At 35.1% G+C, this 12656-nt stretch overlaps 1 protein-coding gene across 10 annotated transcripts in view; it reads right to left on the bottom strand.

Annotated features, from left to right (window-relative positions):
• ST18 (ST18 C2H2C-type zinc finger transcription factor) overlaps window positions 1-12656 on the bottom strand; it is a 174640-nt gene that overhangs the window by 59308 nt on the left and 102676 nt on the right. For 7 of the 10 annotated variants that reach the window (XM_009567203.2, XM_054060186.1, XM_054060190.1 and 4 more), the window contains 2 exons: window positions 9641-9695; window positions 7711-7741 (listed from right to left, as the gene is read on the bottom strand). The exons of the other annotated variants lie outside the window; for them this stretch is intronic. In XM_009567203.2, coding sequence (XP_009565498.2) covers window positions 7711-7741; window positions 9641-9695 — 86 coding nt within the window. The remainder of the gene's footprint in view (window positions 1-7710; window positions 7742-9640; window positions 9696-12656) is intronic. 10 annotated transcript variants of the gene reach the window in all.

Below are 12656 nucleotides of genomic sequence, written 5' to 3'. Positions count from 1 at the left end.
CATTTTACAAGCTTGCAGGATCATAAGGATACTCAGATCATATAAAAACAATGCATATAAAACAGTTAAAATACTATCTTAATGAAATGGATGACTTCCTCACAGTGTCCTACTATACTCCATAGATCAAGAACTCTCTAGGGCTAGAGTTGTGTATTTGGATCCTTTTCTAATAGGTAAGTTATTTTTAGTAAAAGCCAGTTTGGAGGAAACATTTTTTATCGTGAGGAGCTCAAGAAGTTCTTAAACTCAGTAATATGAATGAATGCCCAAGATCTGGGCCAAATCCAGCCTCCGTAGCCTCTTTTTCATTTACTCACTCAATCTGTCCATGTTCAGTAGGTCAATAAATTCCAGTGGGACTCAAGCCAAAAATTTGGCTTAGAGTGGATTAAGTTTCTAGGCAAATCTACAGATCATCCACACAACCTTTGCATGTGAGTAGTCAGCCTGCTAACACCAGCAAATGCATAAATAAAAGGCGTACCAGTAACTACAGTCTGGTTAGAGAAGATATAAAGAAGATAAGCTTTTTTATATTTTTTTTTTTTCTGATAACAGACCATGGGACTGTAAGAAATTCATTGTCTGAAAATTCATTGGACCTCTCTTTAATGCTTTAATGTAGCAGGAGGTCTCATAGCTGCATTCCTTTCCTTTCCTTGCTACCTCCAGGCTTTCCACTGTCTGTTTCAGCTTGCTTTTTCTTGGCTGAATACACCCTTGACATCAGTCAGACAGAGCAATTCAGCCAGGCATAATATTTAACTCATGATTGATATATATAGCAGAAGTCACTGACTGACATTTCAATCTCTATATGGATTGTGGTCATATATAGAAATGATCTGCCATAAGAGGAAACAACCATTTGCAGCTAAAATATTCGGATGCATTCTGTCACACAGCAGAAGGCATTAAGGCATATGCAGCTGTAAATTTTGGTTTAGGGTTGGGAGGATCACATTTACTGTGTGCTGATGAACACAGAAGTTGTTATGGGGAAGACAACTCCTTTAATATACTAAATAACATACAAGTTTTAGTTCAAGACAAAGAACAGTCTGACATGTAAGAAGCTCTTAGGTAGAAAAAATCTGCAAATAACTATCTGCTAGTCTAGAAGCCACAATTAAGCAAAGTAGATTTGAAATATATTATAAAACTGTTACAGAAAAGCATATGTTAAAACTAATTACTCATTGCTCGTTGTTTTTTTTTTTTGAGATTAAATGGAATCTTTAAGTAGAAAAATTGTAAAACCACAATCAATGGAAATAACAGAAAAGAGACATTGAGGCTGAAGTTGTCAGCTAGAAATGAACGTGGTAGATATCAAAAGAGGACTATGATACCCTAGAGAGTCATCTAATGCATTTGTTATAGAAGGAAGCTATAAAAGTCACCTATAACGCAAATGCAAATAATCAATTAAGCAAACTAAAATGGAAACCTGAACATGAAATACAACTTTTAATTATTCTAAATAAAACTAGGGGGAAAAAACATAGAGGTCACAATGCATAGATCAAAAAGTTTTAATATCTACAAGAATTAGCCAAATGATTCATAGTAATGAACAACTCCAACTGCAGGTGTCTCAAAAGGAGTATGAGATACCGTTCCTATTTCAATCATCTTAATCATTATTTAGAACAGTTTACTAAATAGTTAAGTAAAATAACTGTCAACCTCAGGTTGACCTGTAAAATATTAAAGCTCTTACTTGTGATGGTCCAGAACTACACGTTATTATTTGTCTTCACAGAAACAATAACAATATTTTTAAGGCTGTATGTTCTTATTGCCTCATGCATAGAATGACATGTTAATGGTAAAAAAAAGTTCAATTGATATTCTCTATACACCAGTTCGAAACATTTTTTGCAAGCCTTAACCCACTCCCATGAATGTTTGAATGGAGAAAATTCAAGGTGGAATGTGTTTGAATTTTTAATTTCTTGCTGTGTTTATTTTCTTCTTGTTTACTGGTTTAACAGTACTGAAAGAACAGCCTGTTTCTGAAGTATGAGAGCGTACAGGGCTGCAAAAAAGACATCGACTCATCAGAGCTCTAGGAAAGGGAGAGGAGAAGAAGAGAGGGAGCGGCAAAGTGAAGGGAGAGGAGGAATGACAGCACTCTAGATTTCACAATTTGATAGCTAATTAGAGGGGGGCTGGAAGATGAAGGAAGAAACAAGGGAGGAACTTAGACATGACAGACCTATAAATTTGATTGCCATTACAATTTATGTTAATGCTTGTTTTATTAGTTATGATGAGAATGGTTGACATACAGGATAGAATAATAAGGATAGATGAATTCCAATGCTATTATTTTATTAGTTCTGTGACCAGCATATACTCACCTTTGCCTCATAGTAAACTGCATCAGTATGTTACTGACTGTTCAGTGTCTATTTGTGATTTACTGTTCAATGTTTTCTATCAAACATCAACTACAAAAACATCTTTTCTTAGCATAAAACAGATTTCCACAGATTCTTTGAGGAGAGTACTGACAAGCATGCCAGCCTTAATTCCTTAAGAAGTTAATAGTGCTGTCAGAAAAGAATTATAAATGAACAAGATTTACTAGGAATTTAAGGAAGTAAGATTGATGACAACATGACAGCCTTGGTTATAGCAGAAATCATGGAGTAAGAGGCAGATGTTAACATTTTCAAAGTCTCATAACCACTTCAGTTTTCACAATGGCTAGGGCAGGGGGGAAGCTCCTTTTCCAAGCCAGAGAGTAAACAGTAGATACTCTTGACTCATCATTCTGTTAATAAACATTGGAAATATGAACTCTTAAAATTAATGCCCATGTTTTAATTGAAGATCAGTTATCAATAGAACAGTGTGACACAGATCTTTGTCTCAGTTGAAATGCCTAATCTAGATGTATGGAGAAATAGTTGAATGGCACAACTCTGACCCAGCCAGTTACCATCACAAGGAACACTGGGGAGAAAAACTGAGAATATATGCTGCCAACATCCAATCTTCAGTTGCAAAAATACTTTCTGTCAAGCTTAGACATGTCTGCACAAAATCAAAATAAATATCCTGGTAGTAGATATAACTATTGACCATCTTCATTTAACATTTACGACTAAGTCTATTTGGACTCAATGATACACTTTATTTAGGCAGAGTGCATTAAGACCTGCAAGGGCCCCACATTCTTTGCCAGTGGGAGACAGATGAGTCACCAGGAAATCCAAGAGTCCACCTCAGTTCTGTTCCAAATGTACTTATTCAGGATTATGACAAATGCGCATTTTCCTAGCAGTTTCCAGAAAATCAAAGTCTATGACAAACTCCTGTGGAAACAGAAGGCAAGCCCAAAGGACAAACCTGTCATTTTTTCCAGATACAGGCTAAGAACAAACAGCTTTCCCAGTCTCTGTCTCACTTTTAAGCAGTGCTAGGGTATAGGAGTACTATGAAGGTAATAGCTACACAAATTAATCAAAATCTCAGTTCTTACTAAGGAACATCTTAGACCCTTTTTGTGTGATTTCCTGACATGTGCCTACTTCTTCCATCAACTGTACTCCTTTCACCTCTTTCTCGGGTCATCTGCCGGATGACTTCTTTCTTTTCATACAAATGCTTCTTAAAAACCTGCTTATTTTATTAAGCTCAGAAAAAGAGTTATCAATTAATCATTCCTTTCTAAATGCAGCAAGGCACCCACAGCCCTTTTCTTTCATGCCATGAACTTTACCTGAGTGGCCATATCATCTTCTGTCTACCAAACTGTCTACCCTTCATTCCATTGCTGTCTGAAATAAGGGTTCAGATATAATTAGAAACATATAACCTACCAGTACTTAGAGGAAAGCAGCAAAATATTCCGCCTTGTAGAATAAGTAATAACTGCTTTAGTTAGCAAAACTTGCCTCAAACTTTTTGGATAAAATTGAGGAATACATTTTAGTAACATAAACCTTTTGAAGTGTAATACTTCAGTACCATTATTTGCAAGGTTGCTTTGTTAGTTTCTCACCTTCCTAATCAAGAGACAGCAGCAAAAAGTGTCCAGTTACTTCTTTCAGAGAGACATGCAAATTGCTCTGCTTTATTACTTTTGTCTGCTAAAACATTCAAGATACTCATATCTCTGTGATACTCATATCTCTATACATCCACACTGAATAGTTCAACTTATCCAAATGTCTAAAATATCTCACAACATCTGGAATGAGATCCAGATAAAAAGTAGCTTTCCTGACATTTGAAGAAATAGTCCTTTTGAAGAAGTGATCCAACACTATAGAAAGTAAGGGAAAGTGTGACTACTCCCACCAAAGAGCAGGACTGTTCTCCACAACTTGAAACACCAGTTTCGTAGAGTCTTCATTAATCATTAGTTACAGAAACCAAAAAGAATTGTTTTCACCTGTATCTAAGCCAAAGAAGGTATCCTTTCTACTGAAATATGGACTTAGCCAAACTGATCTATGCTTTTGGAATCCCATGCTTGGATCTATCCAATTTGCTCTTCCTTGGTCTGACCCAGATGCTACTCCATAACCTACAGATGGTTCATCGTACTGTATCCCATCTGTTAAATAGAACAGAGTAATGAGGATACATCACACCAATATTCCTCATTTCCCTTTGTTTTTTTTTTTTTTTCTAATCCTGAACACAGCTGAAGGTCCTGGTCCTTTCAGTGGTCTGTGACTAAATCATCTATGAGACGACTTCATTTTGCTTCTTAGAGGATGTACACAACAGAGTTGTTATGCCCCCAAGTTGTCAGACTCAAACCTGAATGCATGGGATGGATGTCTTCTGGCTTCAGCACTCACTTCAACCACATATTGTCTTTTGCTATGTTTAGGTTGTAATAAAAAATTCATCTCTTCCTGTGGGTAGTTTAGCTACCAATGAAATCACCATAGCACTATATTTTTAAATGAAAAATCAAACCGTATTTTTCATAAGTAAATAACTAGAACTTAATTACTTTGAAGGACTTACTAAGTTTTGCATATCATACTTCAATGCTAGAGCATATACAGTAGATATACGAAAAAGGTCTTCTAAATGTGAAATAATAACATTGCAGTATCAATAATATTAATATACAAAGAAAACTAATTATACGTTGTTGAAATTTGAGATTCCTTATGGCAAATAATTACATGAAATCACAGCAAGTTTGACACTTAAATAATTTTGTATAGTTGGTCAGTATGTGGAAGAAAAGTACTGTCCTCTGAAAAACCAACGCAGTGCAAGAAAATTCAGTTATTTTACTAAACAGAAAAAACTGAAACCCGCTTAGACCCTTAAGATGGTATTTTTATGAAAATATACTTTTTATGCAGAGAGATGGCCCTATGTCTCAAGAAAATATGGACAAAGCAAAACCGTCAGTCAGATCTCTGGGTGAAATCTTGGCTTTCTTGAACTCAATAGATTATTTTGGCATGGAATTCCATTAAGCAAGAATGCAAGCCCTGCTATTTACAAGAGAGACATTTTCATGCATTATTGCAACTAATTGGTAATTGCCACTCATTGTTTTGCTCTCCTTTTCTTTCATTCTCCACTTTTGTGAACCACAACTTGCAGAATAGGAAAAGCCTAACAAATGCTCTAGAACCAATCAATGTAACAAAACTAATAATAATACAATATGAGCATATAAGCTTATGTAGTGCCTTTCATGTACAAGTATCCCAGGGCACTTTGTAACTGAAACTCAATAAGAAGTGCAAAAGTGCTTTGTCAGATAGGATAAGCCAGGGGAAAAGGGGAAATTAATTAAGCATGGATTTAAATTTCTCAGCCAACACAGCATTTAGAACCTTGGTTAGAAAAGACAGCGGTTCCAATATCTGCATCCAGGGAGCACAACAGACTATTTCAGTCTTTAAATCTTGAGGAATTTTCAATACATTTTTTCCAGAATAATATGGGTATGAGTAATAAGAATGTAGTTTGTAGGCTACATTTCCAAAAGGCAGCCCCTAATTCACTTCCTCTACTTTTTCCTAAACAAATAGATTTGTAAGAGTTGATCCACCTGACTTATATGCCAGAATGTGGAGATACCAAACATAGAATTTGGTACCGTAGAAATCACTGATACCAATTTAGAGACTGGGCAATGGCTTCATTGGCTGTTTAGCTACTGTTTTAAACCAAAGTACATTTCTTCAATGTATGTCCACACCTCTGATAGGATAATCTGTTTCACAATAGTTTTTAAGATAGCATATATTTCACAGGGAGAAACAAAGTAGCGTGTGAAAAGCTTTAATAATTGGTAATGCATAAATTACAACTTCCCTGATGTTGCAGAAACTTGCACATCCTCTATTTTTCAAACATTTTTCTTTTAGGAACACATGGACTATCCTCATTTTTGGATGGTTGCCTCTTCAGATTAATGCATCCTTCTGGTGCATAAATTAGGGATGCACAGAAGAAAAAGGAGAACACTAAATCTCAGAAAACTGAAACCATACAGAAAAATGAGGTCCACAGCACAAGTGAATGAGTGATTCACCACGAATAATTTATCCAAAAAGTTAGCCTCTACTTCTGTTCACAAAACATCTATAAGAAGCTTCTAATTTCCTGTTTTATTATAAAATAAAACCATAAAATATTGTATATCTTCACTTGAAATAGCCTCCTGGAAATGTACTGTATTGAGAGAGAGTGGCATTTTGATTGCTCAAATGCATGACATCATGAAGTTTCTATTCCCTAGATGGATGAACCCACAAGCACATACTTCACATACCTGCTGCAGTTAAGAAAGCAGTCAGTAGAATGTGAGAAAAAAGTGAGTTAGGCAAAATAAATTAATTTAAGAAAAACTCCTAAGATTTTCAGCAAAAATGTTTTCAGTATTTATATTGCAACTGTAGTCCATTGTAATTTTCATTAATAGCTCTAAGAATTTGCATCTACATGTAAACATTTTCCTTGAGGAACATGAAGAGTGAACTTGTCCCAAGAAAAACTTGAATTTGCTGGTACATGTTCTTTCTCAACAATTTGGTAATGAATAATATAGCAACCTTTTCAGGATTTATTCTAAGCTCTCGGACCAGTTATTTAGGAGTTGATGCATACATTACTGAGATTAAAGTAGTAAGGTTAAAATTTTACTAGATTATGGGTGATTATAAATATCCTTGCAGAATTTATGGTTTTGGATGGACTGCCATGCTTTGTGGAAATTTGACAAGTATTTACTTCAGTAAAATATGGAACCTCAGCAAGTACTTGAGGAAAAACAAATCATGAATACATCTAGAATTCACAGACTATCAGTTTTATAAAAGCAGTCTACAAAACCTTATAAAGGTTAATATCACTTAGAATGTTCAGATGTTAAGATACATTAATACTTACTACAGGAAAAAGAAGACTGAAGTCTAATCAGACACTGTATTCTTTCACTGTGTGCCTCGACACAAGATGAAGATAATGACAGCATACTAGAATCCTGCCTATTTTGCATTAGTTTTGATTATTTTTGTATAATTAATGATTTGCTTTTATTTTCAGTATATTTAAGGAGTGAATCTGCATTAAGTACTTTTTGTCAGATATATACTAAATATCTACATGATACATCATTTGCTGGATTCTCTATTTTATGGCAATACCATTGCTATGAATTTATCAATATAATGAGAAAATTGAGAAAATAATCATGTGAGTTCTTACCTGAGCTCTTGAGCTATAGAGTCCACTTGAACTGTTAACAAAAGCAGGAAAGAATGAATTATTTTACACTTCCAGACTTGTGCTTTCTCCAACCTTGCACCTGCCTATCTGTGACGACAGAGGAGTGGCTATCAAAACACAGGTGATTATTTCATGCTAACAACAGGGCTGTAGCTCCTTGTGGCAAATGTTAACCGAATATATAATTCTCACAGTTATTTGAGAATGTGTAAAACATGGAGTATGATGTTAAGTGGAAAAATAAGAAAAATAATAAGAAAAAATAGAAGTAAAAGAGAAGGCACTTGGTTTATTAAAAAATAGAACAACAAATCTCTGCTTTTTCTGAATTTTAATTCAATTTGGTAATGATAAAGGCTGGTGTTTAAAAATTCCTGCCCACACAGAGATATACAGAGTATTGACAAAGTCAACAGGTGGTGCTAAGGATTATTCATACTGCACAGGCAACTTCTGTTGTTTCCACTCCTGGGAAAATGTTCCTCATCTATTAATCTTATAGACGTGTTCAGGTGTATAAAAAATACAAAGAAAGACAATCCATAAGTTCTAAAACTGTATTATTATCTTTCTTGAGTGAAAAGAGTCTTCTATTAAACACCAAATCTGCTAAGCCCGGCAGACCTTTAATTCACAGTCTTGCCCAATGGAGAAGACATGGTTTAATGCTGAGGTGTGGATACGTAACTTCTCTATTCAACAACTGTGTTCAAGTCCTCTGTTCTGGCACTTTTGAAGTATATATGAATTTTACATTAATTTCAGAGAGCATTACAGGATGATGAGTCAAAGATTGGCTATGACATTGCTTATGTTTATACAAAGGCTTGCCTGTATTTATCCCCTTGTCTGTGGGCAGTTTGTGGCACTTCCACCCCCTTCCTCTGTCTTTTCCAAAGTGAAGTCTAGCACTTTTGACTTCTTTGGTCATTTGAAACTAGAGAATTAAGTCAAACCGCACTTTAATTTTTCATTCTGACCACAACTTGAAGCTGAAGGCACGTTATTAACAATCCAGAGCTACTGAGTTATGTCAATGAATCAAACTAGTCTGTTTTGCACAGTCCTGAGAGTGCACAATTCACATGAAAATCAGAGTGAAGGATGGATGTTTTGCCCCCCTCCTCCCTCCCGAAAACAGTCATCAACAAAACTGCTCATAGGGCAGGTAAAACTTTGACATTTATTTTTAAGTACCTCAATTTTTCCCTCACTATCAAGAGTAAAAAAAAATGTTATGAATTAAAATTAAAAGTTATTTTCGTGGAAGGGCTGTATTGTTAGTCAATCATGTTTTCCAGATGTTGAGATCATTAAGGGCCTGTTTATCTCTCAGTACTGCATTTCCATCTGTTCCTTACAAAAAGAGAGGAATATCTGGGAAATAAAACTGTGTCATAACTTTTCAAAATAAAATATGAACATGAGTACCTAAAAAAAGTGCAAAATTCTCTTCTGCCACATACATACCCATCTTTTGATTAAAGTAAATTTACTTTTGGACATTTCTGCAGCTAACTTACAGATAATTATTGGCAACAAACAGGAAAACATTCGGTTGGCTGAGACAAAGTTTTGTACATTATTTTGAAAGCATCCATTCAATATTGTCTGGCTCTATTCCCTATGGAAAATCTTTGTTTGCACAATAAAAAGCATAACCTTTATTTTCTTTGAGAAATAGCTCAAATAAACTAGCATACAGTGGACCTTTTTTTCTGCTTTTCTTTAAACCATAGCTAATACCATCATGCCTCTTAATGCCAGCAGTCTGTGTCCTGCTTTGATTAAAAAAGCAGCCCTAAGGAAGCTACACACTCTCTTACTGAATATTAGGGATTGTACACAGCAACTATCATATTTCATGGTGCGCTGGGCACAGGATCATGGAACGTGCTTGCTAACTCACCCTTGGTTCCTTTTGAGCGTGTGCGCAGCTTTTTATTTTCCCCATCTGCATCCATCTGTAATATTAACACAAAGTCTTTAATTCATTCTTTTGCCATTGAGAAAAAAATGTCTCAAATGCTTTTTTTTTTGTCTCAAATGCTTTTTTTTTTCCACATTCCAAAGGCTAGACAGTAAAAGAAAGAAGAATAATCATGTCTTGTTAATCTTGTCAAAGTGATAAAAAGCCATCTGTGAATATCTAGTAAATACGTAGGAGATACCTTTAATGATAGAGATTTGTTTAATAAAGTGATGTAATTCTGCAAGGTTTAATGGCAAGGTCTACAGGTGCTGGCTAAAGACATAGGGTTGCGTACAGTAATACACTATAACTTTTATTTTCTGTATCTACCTCCTGGAAGAAAATGTCCCAGAAAGCCACAGTGTCTACAGGCATTCTGCGTTATATCTGTAGCTGAAGCATATCTTAATAACTGTGTTGGATCCTGCATCTTTGATAGCTTCATCTTTAAAACATGAAACCCTCATGCTTGAATGTAGATAATTGCACACGTACAGTTTTGAAAGGCTTCACCACTTAATCAACTACTTCTTGCAAAAGTTTTGGTCAAAGACACAGTAACAGATTAGTGTGGGGTTTTTCAAGGATGTAGTGTTGATGTTTGGATTTCACATTAAAAAGGCACCTGAAAAATGGAACCCCCAAAAAAGTCAGATGTTGCCATAAGATTTCTAATTGAAATAAGAGAGACCTTGCAAGATTAGCTGTTCTCATGACCTTTTTTGCTACATCTAAACCAGCACTGGAAATATGCACCTTCTAGTATTGGATTTGAACCAGACCCATAATTGTAGGGGCAGGTTTTCAATCCATTAATTTTATTACAAAATCCTGAGATTCAAAGGCAACAAGATTTCATGTTCTGGTGTGGAGAGATGCAGTGTCATATAGCAGATTGCATAACAGTGTAATTTTAACTATGTCTGGGGGCAAAATTCCTCTTCTTCCTAGAACTAACTCTTAATTTTTATGTAACGAAGACTCTATCATGATGCATTTTTTGTCTAGGTGAAATATCAGGAACTTTGACATACTTCTTCAGTTTATGGTAGCATCTTACTATCTACCCTTGCTTTGAATCTTGGTTTCTCTGTTTGCAAAACAGTGGTCAAATATGCTGTAGATGAAGCAACTCCAATGTGCTTCTGCAGATTGATTTGTGGGAACAAATGTCAACGCGAGCATCTGATTTATATAACCGTGTTGGACAACACGTAGGTGCATTCTATGGATACCAGAAGTTGCCTGTACCTGATATCTTTCCTTGCAAAAGATTGCAAGATAAAAACCAATGTCAACATAAGATACTGTTTATTATTTCCTTCTTCCTTTCTGAGGATCAGCAGAATTGATTTGCCCCACAGAGGGAAGGTGCACAGGGCTCTGTTTGTGCCTTTTTCCATTTATAGAGTTTGAAGATCTGAGGATGCTTTATTTTTAGCTATCTATGACTCAGATAACTGAGATGTTTTGAAGGTCTTATCTGCTTATCTGAGCATTACAGAGTATGACAAAATTGACCTGAGAAAGGAAAAGAGTAAAGTCAGCCTTCTTAGGAGAGAAGAAACATTATTCTTATTTCCTGGGATTTTTTCTGTTTGTTGCTATATATGGTTACATATTATATACAGCTATTGGAACCAAAATATCTCTTTGCAGAAGAGAACACAAGCATTTGAAAAGGATATTTGTTCATTTGAAGAAGTCTAATTCTAGAACACAGGTTAGTGATATCTGAAATGAAAGAATAAATTGATCGAAATGCATCTCAAAGCCAGACAATGATATCTTTTCTCCGTTTAAATTTACATCAGATGTTGATGATTATTAAGGAAGGAATATAAGTGACTTGTATTTATGCAGTGGGGCTGATGGCAGCCTTTACTTTTGACTATCCTTAAAACCTGGAGAACGAGTTTTTGCAATGTGACTGCAATGGTAATAGGAAACATGGCTCTGTTCTCTGATGCTAAGTTGTGATTGAAGGCACTGACCTGCCATAGACTTATAATAGGGGAGCAGGTGTGGCAATGATGGACTTTAATTTCCTTTAATAAACCTTTTATGTGCCACACTTTTACTGCCATTCTATGCTCTCCAAGGTCCTGCACATAATAGGTTCATTACTTTTGATTACTATAGTCTATTGAGACAAACAACTCCAGAACACACTATATATTATGCTCAGTTAAACCAATATAGACTATTTATCCACTGTGCATTATTTCACCTGCAACTCTACCGACAAAATTAACAACAGCTCCTGTAAGCTAAAACTATTAAAACCACTGGTACTTCTTTGTCATCATTTCATAATAAATACCACACCAATCACAGTGCTGCTTTTTTAATTATGAAACAAAAAGTGTCCACCGCTTCTACTAAACAGCAGTTATGTTGGTCTAATGCACGTTGCATTGTGATGAATATTTAAAAACTTCACAATGAGTGAAAACCAACAATAAAATCGATGCAGGTGATTTTTCTATTGCCTTTTTTCCTGGTAATAATTTGAAATTATGAAAGGCATTTAATCAACTTAAATCTAAAATTCATGTGACTGTTTGCCTGGTGCATACAGTGTATTAAAATAATCATGTCTGTGTTTCATAAAAAACACCTTAACTTCCTAAGAATCCCATACATTAACTTGAAAGTTACGCAAAAGTAACCGAACAAAACTGTAAAATCTTCTAAATTTTTTTTAAGCAAAAAAGACCTCTCATGCTCAAAATTTAAATGTAATGTCTTTGGGGATTGACAGTTCTTCCAGAGACTGCCTGATGTTGGAAAAAGTGAACAAAGTTTTTCACCTCTGATTTTTATCTAATTAATGATTGTTTTACATGAAATAGCAGCCACAGATGGTCAGCGAAAACCTATTCAAACTATTCAAATTACTCATGGAACAACAAAAAAATTAAACTCTGAGAAATTCCATCCAAAGTTTTTA

The sequence above is a fragment of the Cuculus canorus genome, chromosome 2, assembly GCF_017976375.1.
Source record: "Cuculus canorus isolate bCucCan1 chromosome 2, bCucCan1.pri, whole genome shotgun sequence".
Taxonomy (NCBI): Eukaryota; Metazoa; Chordata; class Aves; order Cuculiformes; family Cuculidae; genus Cuculus; species Cuculus canorus.
The sequence above is the reverse complement of the archived record's forward strand: the minus strand, read 5'-3'. Positions and strand labels throughout refer to the sequence as shown.